The 20,979-nt window shown below is 46.2% G+C and overlaps 1 protein-coding gene across 1 annotated transcript; it reads left to right on the top strand.

The window, feature by feature from the left end:
• Nucleotides 1-12,401, top strand: CUNH1orf35 (chromosome unknown C1orf35 homolog). Its single transcript, XM_088150379.1, has 9 exons — nucleotides 1-110; nucleotides 1,945-2,058; nucleotides 2,983-3,133; nucleotides 4,456-4,501; nucleotides 5,142-5,224; nucleotides 7,043-7,115; nucleotides 7,231-7,310; nucleotides 8,781-8,939; nucleotides 11,597-12,401. The coding sequence occupies exons 2-9, from the start codon at nucleotides 1,965-1,967 to the stop codon at nucleotides 11,871-11,873; spliced, it is 963 nt and encodes a 320-aa protein (XP_088006505.1). The 5' UTR covers nucleotides 1-110; nucleotides 1,945-1,964; the 3' UTR covers nucleotides 11,874-12,401.
• Nucleotides 12,402-20,979: the final 8,578 nt, after the last annotated feature.

Below are 20,979 nucleotides of genomic sequence, written 5' to 3'. Positions count from 1 at the left end.
CCCCTCCCCCGAGCGCGGATGGTCTCGCCCGGGCTCGCGGAAGCGGCGCCCGGGAGCGGCACGTGAGCCTGCAGTTGAGACCGCTCGGCCGGGCAGGCGGGCGGGCGCAGGTCCGTCTCCTTTGGGTGCGGGGGCGGCTTCGGCTTCGGCTTGCGGGGCGGGCTTGTCGCAATGCACCCCTCTCTTCTTTGCAACGGGGGGCTCGCTGGGGAGCCCGCGCCCCAGCCGGGGGGTCTGCCCGCGGGTGGGATGTGACCTCCCATGCTCCCCAGCCGGGGGGCATGGCCATGGGTGCCCGTCCCGGCCGGAGAAGGCGCCGGGTGGGCCAAGTCGGGCTGGGCAGGGGCAACGCGGACAGCCCCTGCAGATCCAGGGGGCTCTCCCGGGATGCGGGTGGTCGCTGCCCCGGGCAGGACTCCTTTGGCGGGGGTCCAGCTGGCAGAATGGCCGTGGGGGCGAGGACGAGAAAGAGGGGAGCCGGAGGCTCGGGTTGGGAGGGGGCTTGAAATGATTCTGGCTTCCCCACCTCCCATAACGGCCTATGACAGTGTTGCTCAACCTTGCCAGCTTGGAGACGGGTGGACTTCAACTCCCAGAATTCCCCAGCCAGCAAGGCTGGCTGGGGAATTCTGGGAGTTGAAGTCCACCCGTCTCCAAGCTGGCAAGGTTGAGCAACACTGGTCTATGAGATCTTCTTTCAATTGTTTTCCCCTAAAATCTGTGATCCCCAACCGGAGGGATGTAGCAACAGAGGGCTGAAGGCAACAGCGTGTCTGAGCCACCCCGTTATTTTCCAGAACAGATCTGAACTTGCAGCCCCTTCCCGGAGCAACCCATTCTTGCTTCTCTCTCAGAGTTGTGCCATTTAGCAGTCTATTTTTCTATGAACGTGTCTGTCTGTGTTTCGTTGCTATGGGTAAATAAATAGCAGGCAGAAATCCTTGCTGGTTTTCTGCGTATCCCTTCATAGATCCCCAGCTATGCTCTGCATATCCATCCGTGTTCGGGGAGGGTTTGTTTCTGTTTTTTAAAGATATGAGTTTCTCATTAGATCTCTTTAAATAAAGTCCTAGCAGCAAAATAACACTGAATATGTCTGTTATACTTTTTCTTTTGGGAGAAAATTTTATATCTATTTTTTCTCCCAAAAGAAAAGGTATAATAGACATATTCAGTGCTATTTTGCTGCTAGGACCTTATTTAAATATATATATATATATTTATATATATTTATATATATATAGCAGCAAAATAGCACAATATGTTTATTATACCTTTTCTTTTGGGAGAAAAGTTTATATATATATGTTAATACACACACACACACACACACGTGTGTGTGTGTGTGTGTGTGTGTTAACATATATATAAAATTTTCTCCCAAAAGAAAAGGTATAATAAACATATTGTGCTATTTTGCTGCTAGGGCCTTATTTAAGTATATATATATAAAATTTTCTCCCAAAAGGAAAGGTATAATAGACATATTCAGTGCTATTTTGCAGCTAGGACCTTATTTAAAAGACCTTCTTTCAGCTTGGCTGAAGACACCACCATGACGTTATAGTTATCAGCGTGTAAGATTTGTGACTTGGGGTGGGGGAGAGGACATTAATTTTAATTAATATGGCTGTTAAGATTCTTAATCCAGGCTGTTTTGTTTGGATCGCATCTTTGGAGAAAAAAAACACCAAAAATGTGCTTCTCTTCCTCTTTGCTTCCCATCATGAATTGAGAGAAGTTGCTTCTAGTTGTCAAAAGATGGCCTACAACATTTTTGCTAGGATTAGATAGAGCAAGCGTGGATGGGGTTTGCAACTCCAGATTCCTAACACCGGGCTTCCTTGGGCAAATCGTGAATGTGATAAGCAAACTCACACTAGCTTGACAGAACTCGGGTCTCGTGACTAGGTATAACCTGCTTTAAACTGCTTTCTTTTCTAGACCCGAGTTAAGCCTCCACCATGTTCGGCTCCTCCCGAGGTGGTGTGAGGGGAGGACAGGACCAGTTCAACTGGGAAGATGTGAAGACGGATAAACAACGTGAAAACTACCTTGGTACGACAGTGGTCTTTCTGATCTTTGGACTGTTTAATCAGCTCCAACGGGAGCCAAGTGTTGTAGTGACTCCAGATTGGTTTAAATGTGAGAACTGCTGGGTCCAAATGTGTCCAGCTGCAAGTTCACAGCTGGCTAAGCTAGACTGAAACCGCTAAGCAGTTTGTGATTCCCTATGTTGTCGGAACTGTCTTCGCATGTTGTAGGAACTAGGCCCATGGTGTGCTATTTAGGCACAGCACGGATAGGAACAGAGGAACTGCTGTTTTATTAACCCAACTTTGGCAGATCTAGGAACCTAAAGGGTCCGATCTCATTAGGACTTGGATGGGACACCATCGGAGAAGCCCAGGGTTGCAAGCTGATTAGGCGGTCGAGAGAACAGCTCATGAAAAACCACTTCCGTGTGGTTTTGAAGAAAGCTTCATGGGCACCAAGATTTGGAACGCTAAGCAGGGTCAGCTGTGGTTAGACCTTGGATGGGGGCTGTCTGAGAAGCCAAGGCTAGAGACTAAAGTAGGAAACCGGAAAAGCCTTCACAAGAAGGCAGCGCCAATGACATGGAAGTATGTCAAGAAAACTGCTTGGATGTGTCCAAGGGGTCACCAAAAGAAGCACATCAGTGGAGGCAACTTTATTTTAACCTGGATTTTGGATTCAGTAGGTTGTATGAAGCCAGTCATTGAATAATTGCCCCTCAGCACCTCCTATTCTCTTCCCTCCAGACGTGCAATCTAGAAATAAGAGCGTTCCAGCCCATAGCTGGAAACGTTGGAGACAATGGTTTTCTAGGGACGTGAGGCACAGATGTTCCCCAGCTCTGCTGTCCCAAACCCTCTCAATTAGAGATGCTTTCGATCCTCCCGTGATATCGTTACCTTACGTGCTGTGACGTTGTGAGTCTTTCTTCCATTTGTCTTGCAGGGAACTCCTTGATGGCCCCGGTGGGCCGTTGGCAGAAGGGGAAGGACCTTACGTGGTACGCCAAGGGGAAAAAAGGCGACGCACCTTTGTCTCGGGAGGAGGAGCTGACTGCCGTCCGGCGGGCAGAAGAGGAGGCCATGATGGCAGCCCTGTAAGTTTCAGACCCAACCATCTGGTGATCCTTGGCACCTTGTGAAGCGAAATGAAATAGCACGGGTCTCCAAGTAAACCTCAGAAGAGGGCTTTTCAGCTGCAGGGAGATGAGAATTTACAAGTGGATGGGTGGGGATGAAGAACAGCAAACCTTCAGTGACGTTTCTCTGGAAGGAAGAAATGACACCAGCAAAGAACATCACAAGAGCTATTAAGAAAATCAGGGACTCTTTGCTTCTCTTCAGTTTTTCCTGCAGCCTTCTGGTTCAGGGAGCTGCTTTCAGGGAGGCCAAGAAAAAATTCCCAAGCTGGAAAAAAGATGTTGAGTTCTGGAATTTTGAGAGTTAACTCAGTAGAGACAGATGGCTGTGAGAAGTCTAAGATGGAGTTGGCAGAGTTGGCATCTTAGTGATTGCCACCTACAGGATTTCCCTTTTATCTGTGTTGTTTCCGAACAGTATTTTACTTTACATTCATTGTTCTAGCCTAAGAAGAATCCAGGAGACACCTTACAATTGCAGCCTATAGGGGAAAACATTGTACTTGCGGAGCCAAGTAAAACCATGTTGCTCTCTAGATTCCTGTGGTTTTTTTGAAGACGAGTAATTAAGCTGTGGGTCTGTGTATCTGCACTGACTGAGCTGTGACTCATCCTCTTTTGGCGTGCAGGCCCTGGAAGTGATTTACAAATGAATGTGGCTCTTGGATTGAAAAAAGTTTGCTTTCTTAGGCAGGCCTTCCCAATCTGATATCATCTAGATGTCACGGTGCAAACTCCCATAGTCCCCAGCTACCCTGGTTAATAAAGTCTGGGACATCTGGGGACAAACCCAGTTTTAGTTTCCCACTGAGATAGGAATGAGTGTAGAAGGAAAGGCACCTTGTTTCTGATGTCCTGATATGCTCTAGAGGCACTCTGAGCACCCTCTGCTTCTCCAGCTCCAGAAGTTGGCCAAGGGCTCTTCTGTCCTTGTCCGAAGTGTTGCAAATTGCTTCCACTTCACAGGGTGATTGAGCTGACAATCTTTCAGTGTCCAAGTTTGGGAGAAATCTTCTGCTAATCAGGTACTCACTATGACAAGCAAATTTGTGTCAACAACTGGAATAAGTCTAAGAACAGGGATGGAATCTGGAACCCAATGAGAAGCTTTGGCATACAGAGGGGTGGGGCCATTGTGACATCCTGATGCAAACCCCACAACTTTTCTGTTTGTGTGGTGATGCCCATTTTATCATTTTCACATTGTCGGCTGACCTTCTGTAGCCAAACATCCTGGTTCACTTCTGCTCAACTCTGTTTTGTGTTGTGTTCTTTTACAGAGGTTATAAGAATGTGAAAAAGCAGCCAACAGGACTGAGTAAAGAGGTATTTTATATATATATATATATATTTTTTTTTTTTTTAATGTTATTTTAGTACAGGGTACCCCAAATTATATACTAAATAGCCACCTAATAAAAGGGGGTCATGAATTAATTCACCTGGCTGTTTTGTGAATGGTCAGTTATTGAATTGTGCTTCAAAATATTTCAGTCCCTTAATAATAGGCTCACAATTAGATCTGCATTGGATTTCTTTTTTTATGAGTTTAATTTCTTGACACAGGTAGAATGTGCACCTTCTCCTTGGCCCAAGGGGAACGGCAAATGCTGCTTTTAAGATAGTGCTTGTTGTCTATATATCTTACAAAAAAAGGGGAAGAAACTGTTTTCTCCCTCCATTGGATTTGCTTATCAGAACAGATAAGATTAATTTGTGTGATCAGCCTTTCATCAGGCAACAGTGTTCATTAGAACCTATCAACCTAACGATGATGAAAAATTACCTACTACACCATCTTTTGATAAAAACCAGCCTGGGATTTCACTTGGGGACAGATCTTGAAGGTTTTAACAAAACACAATGGATCTCGTAGAGGAGAATTTATTGTGGCTCAGAGCTGTAATCACACCACGCCGGAGGTGCTTGTCTCACGGCCCGATGCCTGTCTGCAATTGTTCCCCAGGATCTTGCCGAAGTCTGCAAACGCGATGGAGCAGATCGCGATGAGAAGTGCGTCGATCGAGTGATGGGTCTGGGGAGTTCGCGGTAAGCGGTGCCATTCCGCAAAGTTTTTCAGGTGCTCCTCTCTAGCGGGGTGATAGGACTGGAGATGGAAACAGTGTGAGAGCCATTGTGGGGTAGTGGTGAAGATGCTGGACCAGGAACAGGCAGATCCTGGTTCTACTCTGTCTCAGCCCCAGAAGATTTGGGCCAGTTCTTCTCTCTCAGCCCAAAACCAGGGTGGTACAGAACAGTGTTTCTCAACCTCAGCACCTTTAAGACGTGTGGACTTCAAGCTTGCTGGCTGGGGAATTCTGGGAGTTGAAGTCCACACGTCTTAAAGGTGATGAGGTTGAGAAACACGGGTGTAAAGAATAAAAAAGATGACCTTGACAGAGATAGGCCAGATCCATTACCAAACCGATAAGGGGAGAAGCATGGCTGAAGTCCAAAACAAGAAGGCATTTGCAAGCAACTCAGATACCTCCTTAATTCATCCCAGGGATGGCCCCCAGTGATGGACTTCAGTGCCCACAACTTCTTGGGCCTGCTAACTAGGAGGTGATGGGAATTGTAGTCCAACAGATTTGGAGGGCACCAGCCTGGAGCATAAGATGGGGGAGAAGTACAGGACTGTCGGTCTTCCAAGATACCCTTGATTGATTATGTGCTTTCAAGTTGGTGTCAACTCTTAGTGACCACATAGATCTGTCTTCTCCTGGAAGGTCTGTCCTCATCCTGGTCCTTCAGGTCTTCCAACGATGCCCCTATCGCCACTGTAACTGAGTCCCTCCTCCTGGCTGCTGGTTGTCCTCTTCGTCTCTTTCCTAACACCTTTCCCAGCATCAGAGCCTTCTCCAGAGAGCAGGATCTTTGCATAATGTGTCTGGAGTAGGATCATTGGAGCCTGGTGGTTTGTGGCTTGAGGGAGAACTCTGGGTTGGAAGATTCTGTTACTATACCCAGTATCAATAAAAGTAGTTTTAGTCTTCTTATGGAGTTGATTTCTCAGTTTGGTCTATGTAGTGGTGGAAGTGTTGGATTAGGAGTGGAAAGTCCTGGGTTCTAGTCCATCCTCAGCCACAGATGCTCCCTGGTGGACTTTGAGCCAGTTGCATGCTCTCAGCCCAACCTACCTCGCAGGATTGTTGTTCTGAGAAAAAATCAGAGGAGAGAACACAGTGAGCAGGACAGGGGTCTTCCTGAACAGAAGGTGGAATATAAATCTTACCAGTAAATAACTATCCCTTTCTGAAGGGGGAGACTAGGTCCCAGTCAAATTCATGTATTTTTCTTTTAATTGCATTAAAAATCCCATCCTGTCTCTTTCTGTCTGCCCCACCGCCTCTGTCCTATTATCTATTTGTTTAAATTATTTATAGCCACCCACTCCAATGGACTCTGGGTGGCTCACAAAATCGGTAAGAAGTAAAAACAGTTAGAAAGCATAACAATAATCCCCTTGTTCTTCGCACAGTAGCTCACTGAGAAAAAGCCTGATTTATGTCGTTGGCAAGGATGAACTCCGTGTAGCTCTTGAGAACAGCCTCTTTCTTTCCCAGAGAATGAACGCCCGGTTGTCCCGTATGGAAGAGTTGGTTTTGGGCCCCCTGAGCAGGGCCAGGGGCTTCGTTTAAGGCAGTGTTGTCCAAACTTGGCCACTTTAAGATGAGTGGACTCCAACTCCCAGAATTCCCCAGCCAGCCATGCTGGCTGGGGAATTCTGGGATTTGAAGTCCACTCATCTTAAAGTGGCCAAGTTTGGACAACACTGGTTTAAGGAAAACAACATTCTCTTTACGGGATGGACCCAAAAGCAAAATTAAGCCCTTGTTGTGATTTAATTCCATTTTAACTTTTCAGGAACGCTGGGGGAAGAATGATGTTTTCCAAAGAAGATAAAGCAGCAGCCAAGCTGGGTCTTTCCGTGTTTACAGTAAGTTGCATTGCTGCACGGCTCTGTGGCTGATCCAGCTTTAGCTTTCTGTTTTCCTAACACATGTTGGGTGTCCCCCCCCCCCCCCGCTTCTGTTTTGCCTCTGAAACCTCAGCATCATCCCGTGGCCAAGAGTCCAGAGCCATCAGCTCCTCCAGAGAAGCTGGATGAGAAAAACAACGTGGAAAGGTTTGAGTAAGGACCCTCTTGATTTATGCTGTCCTTCTTCTTCTCCTGGGGCTGCAGAGGACGATTGTGTTGGTTGCTAACTCTGGCACAGAGGGATGGATCTCCAGGAACAAGGAGGATCCCCAAGAAGGCAGAACAGAAAGATAGCCTGAATCAGACTTCTCCGTTGTAGAAGGTTGGGAGAAGGTGGCCTGTTCTCTGAAAGGAAGAGGTCTAGTGAACGAAACCCCAACACACTTAAGGCAGCTCTCTCCATGCTCACATCCTTCAGATGGGCTGGTCTACAAGCCACGTTGCCTGCCAACAGGCCATCCAGAGTCTGTGCTGGCTGAGGATGATGGGAATTGTTTGGGGTACAGGTTGGGAAAAATGCATGGAAGGGTGAGCAAATAAGAGGAGAAGGTGTTGTAAAAAGGATGTTGAAGGTAGAGCAACTTGGGGCAAACAGGTAATGGGCCTGTAATAGTATGCGGGAAAGACCGTGGGAGTTGGAGTGAAATGATGCTACTGAGGGAACGGTCAGGTAAGAGACAGCGTAGCCCACAGTTAGTGGGTGGGGCAAGAGGCTCAGAAGGGACCCTCCCTAGTTTTGTGGGCTGTAAAGGTGACGGCAGGAGAATTGTACTTTCATATTTGCAAGATTGATGTTGGCCTTGCGGGGTAAGCCAGAGAGGAACCACAACCAGATGAGCTATTTCTACTTTATTGTAAAGCTACATTGGCAGAATCTTGCAAGTCTGAAAGTACAAATCTCCCAGCGTCTCTTTTACAGCCTGATAAGTTAGGGAGGATCCCTTCTGAGCCTCTTTCTCCACCTGTTATCCAGCTGCGGGCTATGCCCTCTCTTATCGGATTGTTCCCTATGCAGCATCTCTTCACCCAGTCTCCTAAGGTCTTTCTCACATACCATTACAGGGCCCAAGCAAGCAGGGAAATTCCATGTAAATCTTTTTCTGTCGAGTGCAGAGAAGGAGAAGTGGTGGGTTTCCTGATCCCTTTCTCCATCATATCACCAGCAGGGCACAAGATGATGAACATTTTCATTGGAAAAGGCTCCCCTATCGGAATCTTTCTTAATGTCAGGTGGGAAGTGAGAGTAATGCTCCAGAGTTACAACCAGAGTCCCCCCATATCAGCCTCCAAATCTATTTATCTCTTTTGACACCTGGATTCCTTTTGAACCAGAATAATGAGGTTGCCCAGAGATGTGGGGCACAGTGGGCATAGAGCAGTGTTTCTCAATCTCAGCAACTTTAAGATGTGTGGACTTCTTAAGGTTGGGCTAGTTTCTATCTTGTTTGATGAGACAGTCCCTGCTTCCCTCCAGTCCTATCAGGACTGTATCATATTGTTGCCTGTGAATTTGCATGAGCCTAACCCCATGTGGGGCAACATTTTGGGGGGAGACCTTGGGTGGAACAGAAGGGGAAGCGAAAGAGAACAGAGTTTCCAAAGGGTTCTTGATTAACACGGCAGGAGCGAGGTCAGCAAGAAATCTAAAAAGGAGAAGAGGAAGAAGAAGAAGAAGAAGAAGGAGAAGAAACACAAGAAAGAAAAGAAGAAGGAGAAGGAAAAGCACCACAGAAAGCGAGGGGCTTCTTCATCGACTGCCTCTTCTCCGGATAACAGGGAAAGGTATTGTTCTGGCTGCATCTTCGAGTAGAATTTGGGAGTCGTGAGGCTCTGTGGCTGCTTCCATTGTTGAGAAGATCTGAATCTCGTTGTAGTCTTCATCCCTGGGCAGTTGTAGCTAGGATCTTTAAGCAGGTGGGAAGTGAGAGTAATGCTCCAGAGTTACAACCAGAGCCCCCCCGTATCAGCCCCCAAATCTATCTCTCTCTCTTTTGACACCTCGATTCCTTTTGAACCAGAATAATGAGGTTGCCCAGAGCAGTGTTTCTCAATCTCAGCAACTTTTAAGATGTGTGGACTTCAACTCCCAGAGTTCCCCAGCCCATGCATGGGCTGGGGAACTCTGGGAGTTGAAGTCCACACATCTTAAAAGTTGCTGAGATTGAGAAACACGGGTACAAAGAATGGCCTTGAAGGACGGAGGAAAGACCTGTGGCCGATGCAGTGATCAGATAATGAGCTTTGAGCCCAAACCAAGAAAGTGGTTTACAAAAATGACTCAAGCAGCCCCCCCCCCCATGCCGCCCGCCCCCTCTCAGGAAGATAAAAGAGGGAGGAAGAGAAGCACATTCAGGCTTGCAAGATTCTGTTCCTATAGCTGTTCTCATATAGTAGCTTTCGGTTCCCTCCATGCTGTTCACATTTCCAGCATATATTTGAACTGTCTTTATACATTCTGGACAATTTCTGTGGCAACATGTACCAAAGAAACATCATTTTATAAAAATTCTCTTTAAGGTCATAACATAATGTAAATTTCAACCCTTTGAACCATCTATTTTCCCACTGATCCATCTGTATGTTAGAACCAAAATTCTTAACCCACTTTATCATACATTCTTTAACCTATTCTTCCTCTGTTTCAAATTTCAACAAAAGTTTATACATTTTAGCAGGTACATGTTCATCATCGGTGTACAATTGCACTTCAAATTCTGTCTTACTTTGCTCTATACCCTTTTTGCTCATTTTGAATCTTTCTGATAACTGTAAATGGGAAAACTATTGACAGCTATATCTTTCTGCTATTAGTTGCTCTCTTGATTTAATCTGAAATTCCCCTAGATAGCTTTCCAATAATTCCCGGCACATCAACCATTTGTCTTTGCTGTTTCTCTTCTATGATATGCTTCTTGAGCTGAGATCCACCAAGGTGTTTTTGGGCATAACCTGGAAGTCTGGCCTACTTTATAGGGCTGGCAGGCGCACTGATGCTCTGATGGAGCCCAGCTTTTGCCTTAGCAGGTTTTCTTTAGCAGGTGCATTTTAAACACTCAGCACATGAGGGCACCATGAACAACCTTTTGGTTCCAAAGTCTTTCCCCGTGTTGTAGAAGTTGAAGTTCAGATTTAGCAAGAAATTCAGTGTTAACTGTTTGGACCAGAGCAGAACTCCCATTGAACTTTGTGTTCCCTTCTTGAAGTAATGTCCCTAGCCTGCTGGAACTTATTTTTTTTTCCTAGATTCTTCTAATTAAGTCAGTGTATCCCAACCATGGCCACTTTAAGATGTTTGGACCAACTCCCAGAATTCTCCAGCCACCCATGGTTGGGATAAAAAGGGGTGGGCTGCAGGCCAAGGTTTTGGTTGGTGTCGGTGGGTGTCTTGAACCAAAGGGGCAATTTGTAGCTAATGAGGCCCTTTTCCCTGGTGGCCATTTTGTGAGTGCACCCACTGCAGAGCTTAAAAATTCGAGATGGGCTCACTTACTCAGAAAGCATGCTTCCCTCTGCCCTTAAGACAGTGGTGGAAGGATATCACTTTTCTATGAGATGGGCAGCTATACAAATTTGATTAATAAGTTAAATGAATAAAGAAATATTTATCTTTTGTTCTGTTGCAATACCTTCTCCACTGTGATTGGGGTCCATAGTCTGTTTCCATGCCAGGGGAACCTTTGTACGTCCTGTCTCTTTGAAAAGGAGGCTGCATCCTCATTCCTTGTGGTTACGATATAGTGGACAGAAGGAATAACCTTGAGGGACTGGAGGAAGAGCTGCAACTAAGACAGCAGTCAGATAAAAGAAATCTGAGTCCGGGACAGAACTGTAACCTGAGAAAGTGTCTCAGCCAAGACCCTCCCTAGTTTTCACAAAGATAAAGGGAGGGAGGAAGCGCATTCAGACTTGTAAGATTCTTGTTACAACAGCTCTATAATAAAAGTAGTATTAGCCTGCATGACTTTGGTTCTCAACTGAGTCTACCTTGAAGGGCTGACATCAACCTTGCAAGTCTGAATGCACTGAATGTGATTATTCACGACTGCTGTGAATAATCAGCCAAGTTTCATGAAATAGTTGGTGGCTTTTTCTAGGTAAACAGGAAGGTGCATGAAAGGCGAGTCAGCTGCCTCTGTGTGTAATGGACAGAAGGAGTAGCCTTGAGGAAAGGAGGAAGAGCTGTAACCAAGACCACAGTCCGATAAAAGAAACTTGAGTCCGGGGTAGAGCTGTAACCTGCGAAAGCGTCTCGGACAAGACCCTCCTTAGTTCTCATTAAGATGGAGGAGGGAGCGGGGAAGCACATTCAGACTTGCGAGGTTCTGTTACTACAATAAAAGTCCTGACCTATCTGGCATTGGTTTCTTAGACTGGTCTGCCTTGAAGGGATAACATCCTGAGAATCATATCACCTGACTTTGCCTTCTTGGTATCCCCAGGAAACAGAGACCCTCTCTGGAGCTCCTGCCATCCCCCTCTCGGCGGCGTGAGGGTCGTTCTTCACCTGCCCAAACAACACAGCCACCGTCCAACAGGTGTCAACGCAACACGACTTCATCGCCTCCCTCCAAGCTGAAAAGTGGCGACCGTGGACGGCGAAGCCACAGTCGGTCCCCGCCTTCCAAAGGCAGAGCTTCAGGAGCTCGGAAACGGACACGGGGGTCCCCACAAGCCCTCCCAGCCAAGAGGAGGCATGACACGGATTCAGACGATTGACCCGTCCTTGTAAAACAAAGCAGACTTGGTCAACAGAACGTTACCTTGACCATTAAGTGGATCCGGATTCCCGTCTGGTGCAAACATCAGCATTCCTTTCGTAGACAGAGCATCGATCTTCCTCTGTCCATTTGCACCGCTGTCCGAAAGCATCTTTTTTAAAAAGACCTGTCCCTAAATGCCTTTACAGACATCAAACCCTCGTAGCTATGCTAACCGGTCAGCGCAAGTCGACAGTTTTAAAATGACCGGTGCAATGCACTGAATTACCCAGAGCTTTTTTCCAAAGAGAAGAGAATGTGTCTGCTGCTGATCAGTCGCGTAGCATTAATTTTAAAAAGCGATCGGAGAGCTGATCTCTAAAGATGAGCCTGGGGATCAGGTAGAATGCCTTATCCCAGCCAGGAGCTTCTGTGAGAGTGCAAAAAGTCCCCTTCTGAAATTCATAATGCCAAACGATGAAAGGAGGAATGCAAACAGAGTGTCTTTCTTTTGTAGTTGAGATAGCCAATTTGAAAAGCAAACACAGATCTTGTAATTAAAAAAAAAACAAAAGACTCGGTTGGATCCAGTTTGGCTCCTTCACGGGCACCTCCCAGCAGATCTGCTGACGACACTAGACGGTGTTGGCTGCTGATTTCTTCCAAGCTAAACCTATATTGTGGCTGGAATTTGTCTTAGATCCAGGAACTTTGGGAATTATGCCAACTCCAGGAGAAATAGGCTTAGGTTTATGAAGATTTAGGGCAAGGTATAAATGTCTTCAAGGTGTTGATGATCCTGGTTTATTTTTTGCAGCACGCTTCATAACTGCCCATCGAAAAGCATTCTTCCCTTCGTAATTTAGACCGAAGGGGTAGAATCGTATTTTTGCTGCTTTCCTGTGTCTTCGGGGCAGGATCGGCACGTGGAGGTGGTTGGCTACCTTGCCTTACGAACAGCGTGTTTTTTGTGAGCGTTCTTCCGTGTTTTAAACGTGTATAGATTTTTATTACGTCCTGCGAGGCACCCGGAAAATTAAAAGAATCGGCACGCGTTTGTGGGTTTCTAAAGGAGTTGTGTGTCGTTTTTTTTGACCTGGTTTGACTCGGTAGCATTTCCTCTTTGCTTTTATGTATGTTCTAGGTGACTTCAGCTCTCCTCAGAGTTGAAAGATACTGGGACGGAATGGCCCACGTGAATGTGCACCGTGTTCTTACTATCTCTACCGCCCTGAGGGTGTTTGAGGCTCAATATTGGGAGGGGAAACATGTGCCCATCCATAAGGAGTGGCTGTTGGGCATTTCCTGGGAGAAAGCAGGTGGCGACGCTGGTGGCGAAGTTCTTACTTGTTGCTAGTTGCAGGCATACAAGTTGGAGCAACAGTTTCCGGGCAGTCGTTATCCTCACCCCTCCGGTCTTCAGCTGCCCTTTCTGGCACATCTCTTGTGATGGCCCCTGAGGTTTCACGCATGAGGATGGTGGGGGAAGGAATGGTCAGGAGTGGGACAACCACACTGGTGCTTCAACTATGACTTTTTCCTCTTCCTCGTTTTTGTGTGGTGGGTTTTTTTTGTGGGTGCTGGGAGAAAGTGATTGTTGGGGAGACAACGCCGTCAGCCTTTGAACCCTCTAGAGCAATGTTCCTCAACCTTAGCCATTTTAAGATGTGTGGACTTCACCCCCCAGAATTCCCTGGTCAGCATGCCGGCTGGGGACTTCTGGGAGTTGAAGTCCACACATCTTAAAATGGCTAAGGTCGAGGAACACTGCTGTATAGTGTGGGGTGGTGGGAGGGAACCATAACAGATGGGAGGGAAACCCCAAAAGACAGGACAAGGGGACAGGGCTCCCCATGTGGAACTGCCCTGGCTTCGTGGTGGTCCTTCTGGAGTTAGAACTGAGCCCAGGGTTGATCAGCTCATCTGCAGAAACCCTGTAGCCATGTGGGGTTGCTGAAAGAGGACTTTGACCCATGTTTCCCCTCTCCTTCCAAGCAGTAACATCCCCCATCCACTGCTGCTTTGGGTAGGATGACCAGTTCTCCAAGAGTTCAAGCTGTGGTGACTCTCGTAGGACCTTCTCAGCGGTAGCCCTGCTCTTAACAAAAAGCTTGCCCTCCTATATCAAAATGAGCTACTCTGTAATGAGTTTCCATAAGAATGTGGCCCTGGGAGAGAATAACTGGGGGATGTTGGAGTTTGATATCTACCCCTATGGCTTATACCGTTATAATGGTTATTATGAATCTTTATGTTGTTTCCAAGCCTGTATGTGCTCCTCTGAGCCATTGAGAGCAGAATGGTGTAGAAATATTACTGTAATAAAAATGTTTGGGGTAATATCAGCTGTGGGTTGCAGATAACCATTAGATGGCAGGAAAGAGTTTTTAAAAAGGGGTTTTTTTGTACCTTCTTGCTGTCTTCTGCTGGTCCTCTAAAACTCTGCAGCCCAGAGCTGGTAACCACCAAAACTATCTGTTTGCTGGGGTCAAGTACTCTCTAAACCAGGGTTTCTCAACCTTGGCAGCTTGAAGATGTGTGGACTTCAACTCCCAGAATTCTGGGAGTTGAAGTCCACACATCTTCAAGCTGCCAAGATTGAGAAACACTGCTCTAAATTGATTTTTTAACCCGGGTTACTTGAATAGAAAACTGGTTTCCCAGGGCACGCCATGTCAAACGCTTTGCCAAAATCAGGAAGTGCAAACCTGGATACTTTGGGGTGCCTACAAAGCTGCCATTGATCCTAGCAATAGTAAAAAACACGGCTAGCATCTTCTCCCTGTCCTCTGCCTGTAGGGCACGGTGGGGACTGGGTTGCGTTGAACCTCCTTAGAAACCTCCATTGCTCAAAAGCTCTCTATCCTGTTCCTAACCTTTCTTTTCATCTCTGTTCATTTAGGCTTAAGTGTCTCAGGAGCTCTGCTGCCTGAGGTAACCCAACATCTGCAATGCAAAACAGCATCGAATGGGCTTCTTCAACTTGGTTCCCTCCAGATGTGCTGGGACTCAACGGATTCTCAACTCATTCCCATTCTGGCTGAAAGTTTTGGAAGTTAAGAGTCTCAGACATCTGGGAGGAATGTCCCAGGGTGGTGAAAGTTGCTCTAGAAGTGGGTTCAGGGCTGAGTCAGTAGCTTTCCTAAGCATTGATTGATGGATTGATTGATTGATTGATTGATTATGTTTCTAACGTATCTTCCATCTGGATGATGTACATCCCCCCTCCTATTTTTTCCCCCACCACAAGAACCCTGCAAAGTAGGTTGGGCTGAGAGAGGGACTGGCTTGAAGTCCCCCAGGGAGCTTCTGTGGCTAAACGGGGACTAGAACCTGGGTCTCCCCATTCCTGGTCCAACCCCTTCCCCACTGCCCCACAGTGGCTCTCACTTCTTTAAAATTAAAATGCATCTAGCTTGCACTTTTTCCCCAGACATCTTGCCTTCACTTCTCCAGAATCTTCTGCAACATGGGCCAGTTGAAGGCTCTTGGTGGGGTTCATCCACTTGATCCATCTTCTGAGTTCCCGCGGCACATTGAGCCCAGACTCATGCTGTGCAAACACTGGATCTTTACCTGATTTGGTTAAGCGTAGCAGAATCTGCAATAGCTTCATTCATTTGTTCATTCCACTCATTGATCAAATGTGTATAGCTGCCCATTTCACAAGATCTAACGGGGTGATCTAACAGGGTGGGGTAGACCTTTCTTTAAAAGTAACCCCCAAATAGAATCTCTATTTGTATCGTACACCATATGAAATCCAGACCCCAACATTTCGTTTATTGATCTTTCTAAAAATACATTAACTACAAATATTTTTGACATGTTTGGTATTACCAAGGGTTTTTTTCAGATTTTCTGAGAGAACAATCCCGTCAAGGCCGGCTCAGGAAGATCTTGCTTGGATTCCCCTCCCCAGAGCGTTCCTTCGGGCAGCTCAAAGCGTTTCAATCTGGCTCTGTTTCAACCCCAGGTTGATACTGTGAAAACTGGAGAAGAGGATAAAATCCGTGTGAAAAAATATATGCACCGAATTAAGTTGGGAAAACTAGCAAGCTGGCGTTAAAAAAACAAACTGCAGCCCTTACTGGAAAAGATAAAATGTTTTCCCTGGGAAGGGAGAGAAATATCACTTTGTTTTTCTTGCTTGCTTTTGATTGCAAGAAAATTGGTGGTTGGGGGGATCGCCTCTGTCCTGGGGGCCGGGGGATGTTTTTCACTCGCCAAATTGTTTTACGAGGGGATGTTTGTATGGCCATAAACGCATGCAATTGATCTCTGTTTATAAAGCATATTTCTCGGCTTCGTTCTTCAGGACTAGCTGGTGCCCGAGCTTCCTGCTGTAAGGGAGCAAGGAAATGGGGCAGCGAAACCCCCCAATAATCTCATTACATAATAAAGTGGCGAGGAGGGGGGACCTTCTCACCTACGTGCTAAGTAGGGGGATCCTGTGAGAAATGCAGCTTTATGGGCGCAGCCTGGGTTGTAAGGCCCGAGGAGAGGGCAGTCCTGCCCCCCAGAAAAAGGGGGGGGGAGAGAAAATGGCCATTGTGAAATGGGAGTGCCGTAAAAGAACAAAACCGTGCCACGCACACAGGTTGGTGGCAAAACTCCGAGGTGGCACCGTCAGGCCGTTGCAGACGCTGGTCCCGCAAAGGGGACGAACGCGAGACGAGCGGAATTGAAAGTAGACACCTCTCTCCAAGTGGTCCTCGGTGTCGCCGCTCTGGCCAGGAGCAGGAACCAGGTCCTGTCTTTGCCAATGCCCACCGGGCTCTGCTCCGGTCACACGGCTCTGGGGCATGGTGGGAAACTCCCCGTTGCATTAGGGCAGATGGGTGCATTTGGGAAGGTGGGGAGAGAGACAGATGAGCCTGCCAGATGTGGTCCCTTGCCCCGTTTCTGACCAGTGGTTCTGGCTGGCAAGGAATACCGGTCAAACGATGCGGAGGCTCCCGTTTGGAGAGTCTGCTGTATAGCCGTTTCAAGATCAACCCACTTGTCATGGAGCAGGAGGCTAGAAATGTTGTACAAGGATGGCACAGTCGACACCAGGGTTTCCCAACCTTGGCAACCTCATGCTATACAGACTTCAGCTCCCAGAATTCCCCCTCCAGCATGCTTTAACATGTGTGGACTTCATCTCCCAGAATTCCCCATCCGGCATGCTTAAATATATATGGACTCCAACTCCCAGAATTCCCCCTCCTGCATGCTTTAACATGTGTGGACTTCATCTCGCAGAATTCCCCCTCCAGCGTGCTGGCGGGGGAATTCTGGGAATTGAAGTCCACCCATTTTAAAGTTGCCAGGGTTGAGAGACCTTGCTCTACACCTGTTTCTCCTAACGTGGTGCTTTCTGTGAGTTTGCACAACATGTTTTACCAGTTTCAATAGGGTTGGACAGATAGAATTCAGTGTATTGTGGAAAGTAACCCTTGTACTGTACCATATAAAGCATCATACTTCTTTGTGGGGAAAGCTTAGAGTATTACATGAATCAGTCAATTTCTTGGGTTAGCCCAAGGTTAATGTGCTTCTAGTTGTGCTGGAACTATAATTCCCATCTAACTAACATCGCTTCTTATATGGCTGAACACAGGTTTTAAAAATAACAATAGAAATGAAAAGCCTTCCAATATGTGTTTTAAAACTATTATAGTAAATCCCACCCACAACACTGCTTGATTTACAACCCAAAACCCCAAGTGCACATTGTTGTTATTGGAATAAGAATATGTCCATCCTGCTTTCCTTGAAAAATGGATTCAAAATACCAGACAAGAAAAAAAAATCACACCAATATAAAAACATTCAACATTATGCTTTTTTTAACACCTTGATAAGTGACAAATACTCCATTTCCTGCAAAACAGGGTCCATTGTATCTTCTTTTTTTTTTCCCCTGATAAAAAAGCCCCCAATTTCCCATAAAATGAGAATTCTGCTCTGGTCTAACATTCCAGCAATCCTTTCCCAAAAGGAGGCAAACCCTCCGATTTATTTTCCAGTTGGCCACGATGCGCTTCTTCCAGCCTAGTCCCGTGAAATCCTCCTCCTTCGTCTCTGGATTCCCAGCTGCAAATCACCTTCTTGGACAGGCTTGCCCTCCCTGAACCCGCTGACCGTTTTTGACGTGGGTGCAGTTGTGCCTTCGTTTGCCCAAACGGGTTGGAGCAGGGCGCACGGTGCGCGGCTGACAAGAAAGAAGGGTGACTTCATCGGACCTTCCCACCCTGCTTCCTGGCCTGCCTCTCCGACATGAATCATGCCTGGATATTTTGCAGCACTTCAAAGCCCCGGAAGCAATTTGGACAGGGTGCTGTTGAGACAAAAGCTTGACTCAGAAGGGTGCAGGGGTACCCACAGAGAGGGGGTCAAAAAGGTCAAGATGGCGATGCAGGTAAAAAAAAAAAAGGGTGGGAATTCCATGGCGTGGTTGTGGCTGTCATCTTGACTATCTTGACCCGCTCCCCATGGCTACCCTTGCAAGGGTGGGACACCCAACAGCTCTGGCACTTGTGAGTGAGGGGCTAACAAGCCCAACTTCCTAACCCAACCCACGCCCAGGACCGGAAAAATCTTGGGGACCATGTAGAAAACTGGTCCTGCAGGGAGCAGAAGTGGAGCCAAAGGTTTCAGAGAGCGAAGGAGAGCATCTCTTTCCTTGTCTCCCCCCTACTCTAAATTCAAGGTATCAAAGGTGTGGAACTCATTCCTGAGATCCTATTTTAACGGATTTGGTTTCCTCCTGGTGGTGAAAAGCCCTGACTTGCCAAAACAAACTTGGATGGTGCCTTTTAGTTGTGTCCGCGCAGCACGGTTCTTCTGCGTAATGAATGCACTCCCCTTTTGGAGGTCCCGTAATGACACTTTGCACCATCAAGAAACCAAGCAGGCTGTGGGACACCCCCTGTTCAGTTCTCCCCCTCAAAAAAAAAAAAACCCAACTCCCAAACCCTAACCATGGTTGAAACTCACCAAGTTTAACCTGTTACGTAAAGGGGGCTATAACTTGGTTAAGCATCTCGAGTGCCTAGAAACTATGTGAAGGAAGCAAGGCAGATGCTCTTTTTTCTAAAAGGCTTCTGGTCTTGAACGCTTGCCCTGTTGGTTGAATTCACTGATCTTACTCTTCCCCAACTCACTTTTCCATAATGTCTGTTGACTTGTAACTCCTGACCGTAACTCATGTTGTACCTTGAAGGTGTTAGCAGGAAGCTGGCACCAAAACTGTACAAAACAAACATCTGAGCACCGAGCTCTACTCCAGGAGTTCCCCCAAATACCCAGCATGCCCTGAACATTCTGCGCAGGAATTCTGGGAGCTGAAGTGCCAACCGAAGCAAGAGGGAGGGCTAGATGGAAGAACCCAGAGCTCCAGTGTCTTTCCTCTGCATTTTTTTTTTGAAATTACAAAGTTGGGGGGTAGGTGCTGGATGTTTGAGGAGCAAGACATCCCCCAAACCTTGAGCAATGGCTTTTCCTGGCCCCATTCTTTAGGAATCTGAGCCAGATGGCTTAATTTGGAATGTCTCCCTGATGCCAACACCCCATAATTACCTTCATTTCCTTTCTTCTCGCTCCATCTCAACGGGTCATTCCTCGGATGCAAGAGATTAACCTGTGGCTCAAACCTCATTAGGAAGCCAATGTCTTGTAATCAACAGCTCTGTGACTTCTGTTGCACATGAAGACTTCGTCTGACTGCTGCTTTTTAGAACGGGCATGGAAGACTTGGTCATAGAAAGAACCTTGAACAGGATTACTTCTTCTAAAAGTCTCTGGGAAGTGAAGTTGTGACCCATCGGTGGCAGAAGATGGCACTCTAGGACCAGACCACGTCAAGGCTGAAGTTACAATGGGATTTGGAAGGAATCCCCCTCTTTTTAAACCTGCTTGACAAACTGAGTGGGCTCCAAAAACAACAGTCTGGACCTTTTGCACGTAAACTGGAGTCTTTCCAACCCTATTCCTCCCAGTCCCCCTCTCTCTCTCTTTCTCTCTTTAAAATATTTTTAATTAAAATTTTACGACACAGTAAAGGTATAAAAAAGGAAAGAAAAACAAGACAAAGGAAGAAGATAGGAAGTAAGAAAAAAGAAAAAAGAGAGAATGAAAACATAGAATTTTAACTTCCACCCTTCTATTAAGTAATAGCTGTCTTACTTTTTCTACTCCCTCTCTGACCCATTTTCATCCCCATATCTATAAATCATCAGTTCAGTCTTTTCCTCTTTCAACAAAAAGTCCATATAAGGCTCCCAGTCTTTTAAAAAAACTCTTAATCGTTTTTTCCCTGAACAAACTGGTCAGGTTTGCTATTTACACAGCTCTGTCAATTTTATATCCAATTTTCTATTGTGGGTATTTCATTATTCTTCCATCTTTGTGTGTACCATGTACAATATTAGTTTCCCACATTTCTTTTCTTTCCAGTTCAGCGTCCATAAAACCCAATAGAAATAATTCTGGTTTCATTGTAATATGAATCCATAGTATCTTTCGCATCGTTGTGTGAATTTGCACCCAAATTTTCTTTGCTTTTTCACAAGTCCACCGTGCATGATAAAAACACCCTCTTCCTTTTCACACTTCCAACATTGGTTTGATCTTCCTTTGTACATTTTGGACAGTTTAACCGGTGTCAGACACCAACGCTACATCATTTTATAAAAGTTCTCTCTTAAGTTAGGACACAATGTAAATTTATCACCAGTTCCCCACCTTTCCTCCCATATATCCATGTTTATAAGCAAAGTTTGCAGCCTGTTCTATTATCCAGTCTTTCACCTGTGCATCCTCTGCTTCAAAACTTAATAACAATTTACACAGTTTTGCTATTATATGATCATTTGTACATCACTCTATTTCAAATTCAGGGGTTTTTTTCTTCTCAGTTCCAATTTTCCTGTGGTCCACCTTAAACTTCTCCTTCATCTGATTATAAGAAAAACCATTGAAAAGAATGCGCCCAGTCCCACTCTGATCATATTGACTTGTACTCTTTCCAGTCAAAAAAATGTTGGAAACAAACTATGCAAAGGAGTCAGATTCACAGTGTTTCTCAACCTCGGTGACTTTCAGATGGGTGGACTTCAACTCCCAGAATTCCCCAGCCA

The sequence above is a fragment of the Python bivittatus genome, unplaced genomic scaffold, assembly GCF_059951505.1.
Source record: "Python bivittatus isolate LINGU-HERP-01145 unplaced genomic scaffold, Pbiv_v1 ctg000610_np1212, whole genome shotgun sequence".
In the NCBI taxonomy this organism is placed as follows: domain Eukaryota; kingdom Metazoa; phylum Chordata; class Lepidosauria; order Squamata; family Pythonidae; genus Python; species Python bivittatus.
Note: the sequence above shows the minus strand (reverse complement) of the source record. Positions and strands in the feature narration are given on the sequence as shown.

Bases quoted from the DNA above. Each gene is read 5' to 3' on its own strand.
- CUNH1orf35 (XM_088150379.1), top strand. From the start codon at position 1,965: ATGTTCGGCTCCTCCCGAGGTGGTGTGAGGGGAGGACAGGACCAGTTC. The intron at 3,134-4,455 runs GTAAGTTTCAGA...GTTCTTTTACAG, and splicing joins GAGGCCATGATGGCAGCCCT to AGGTTATAAGAATGTGAAAA. The intron at 7,116-7,230 runs GTAAGTTGCATT...CTGAAACCTCAG, and splicing joins TGGGTCTTTCCGTGTTTACA to CATCATCCCGTGGCCAAGAG.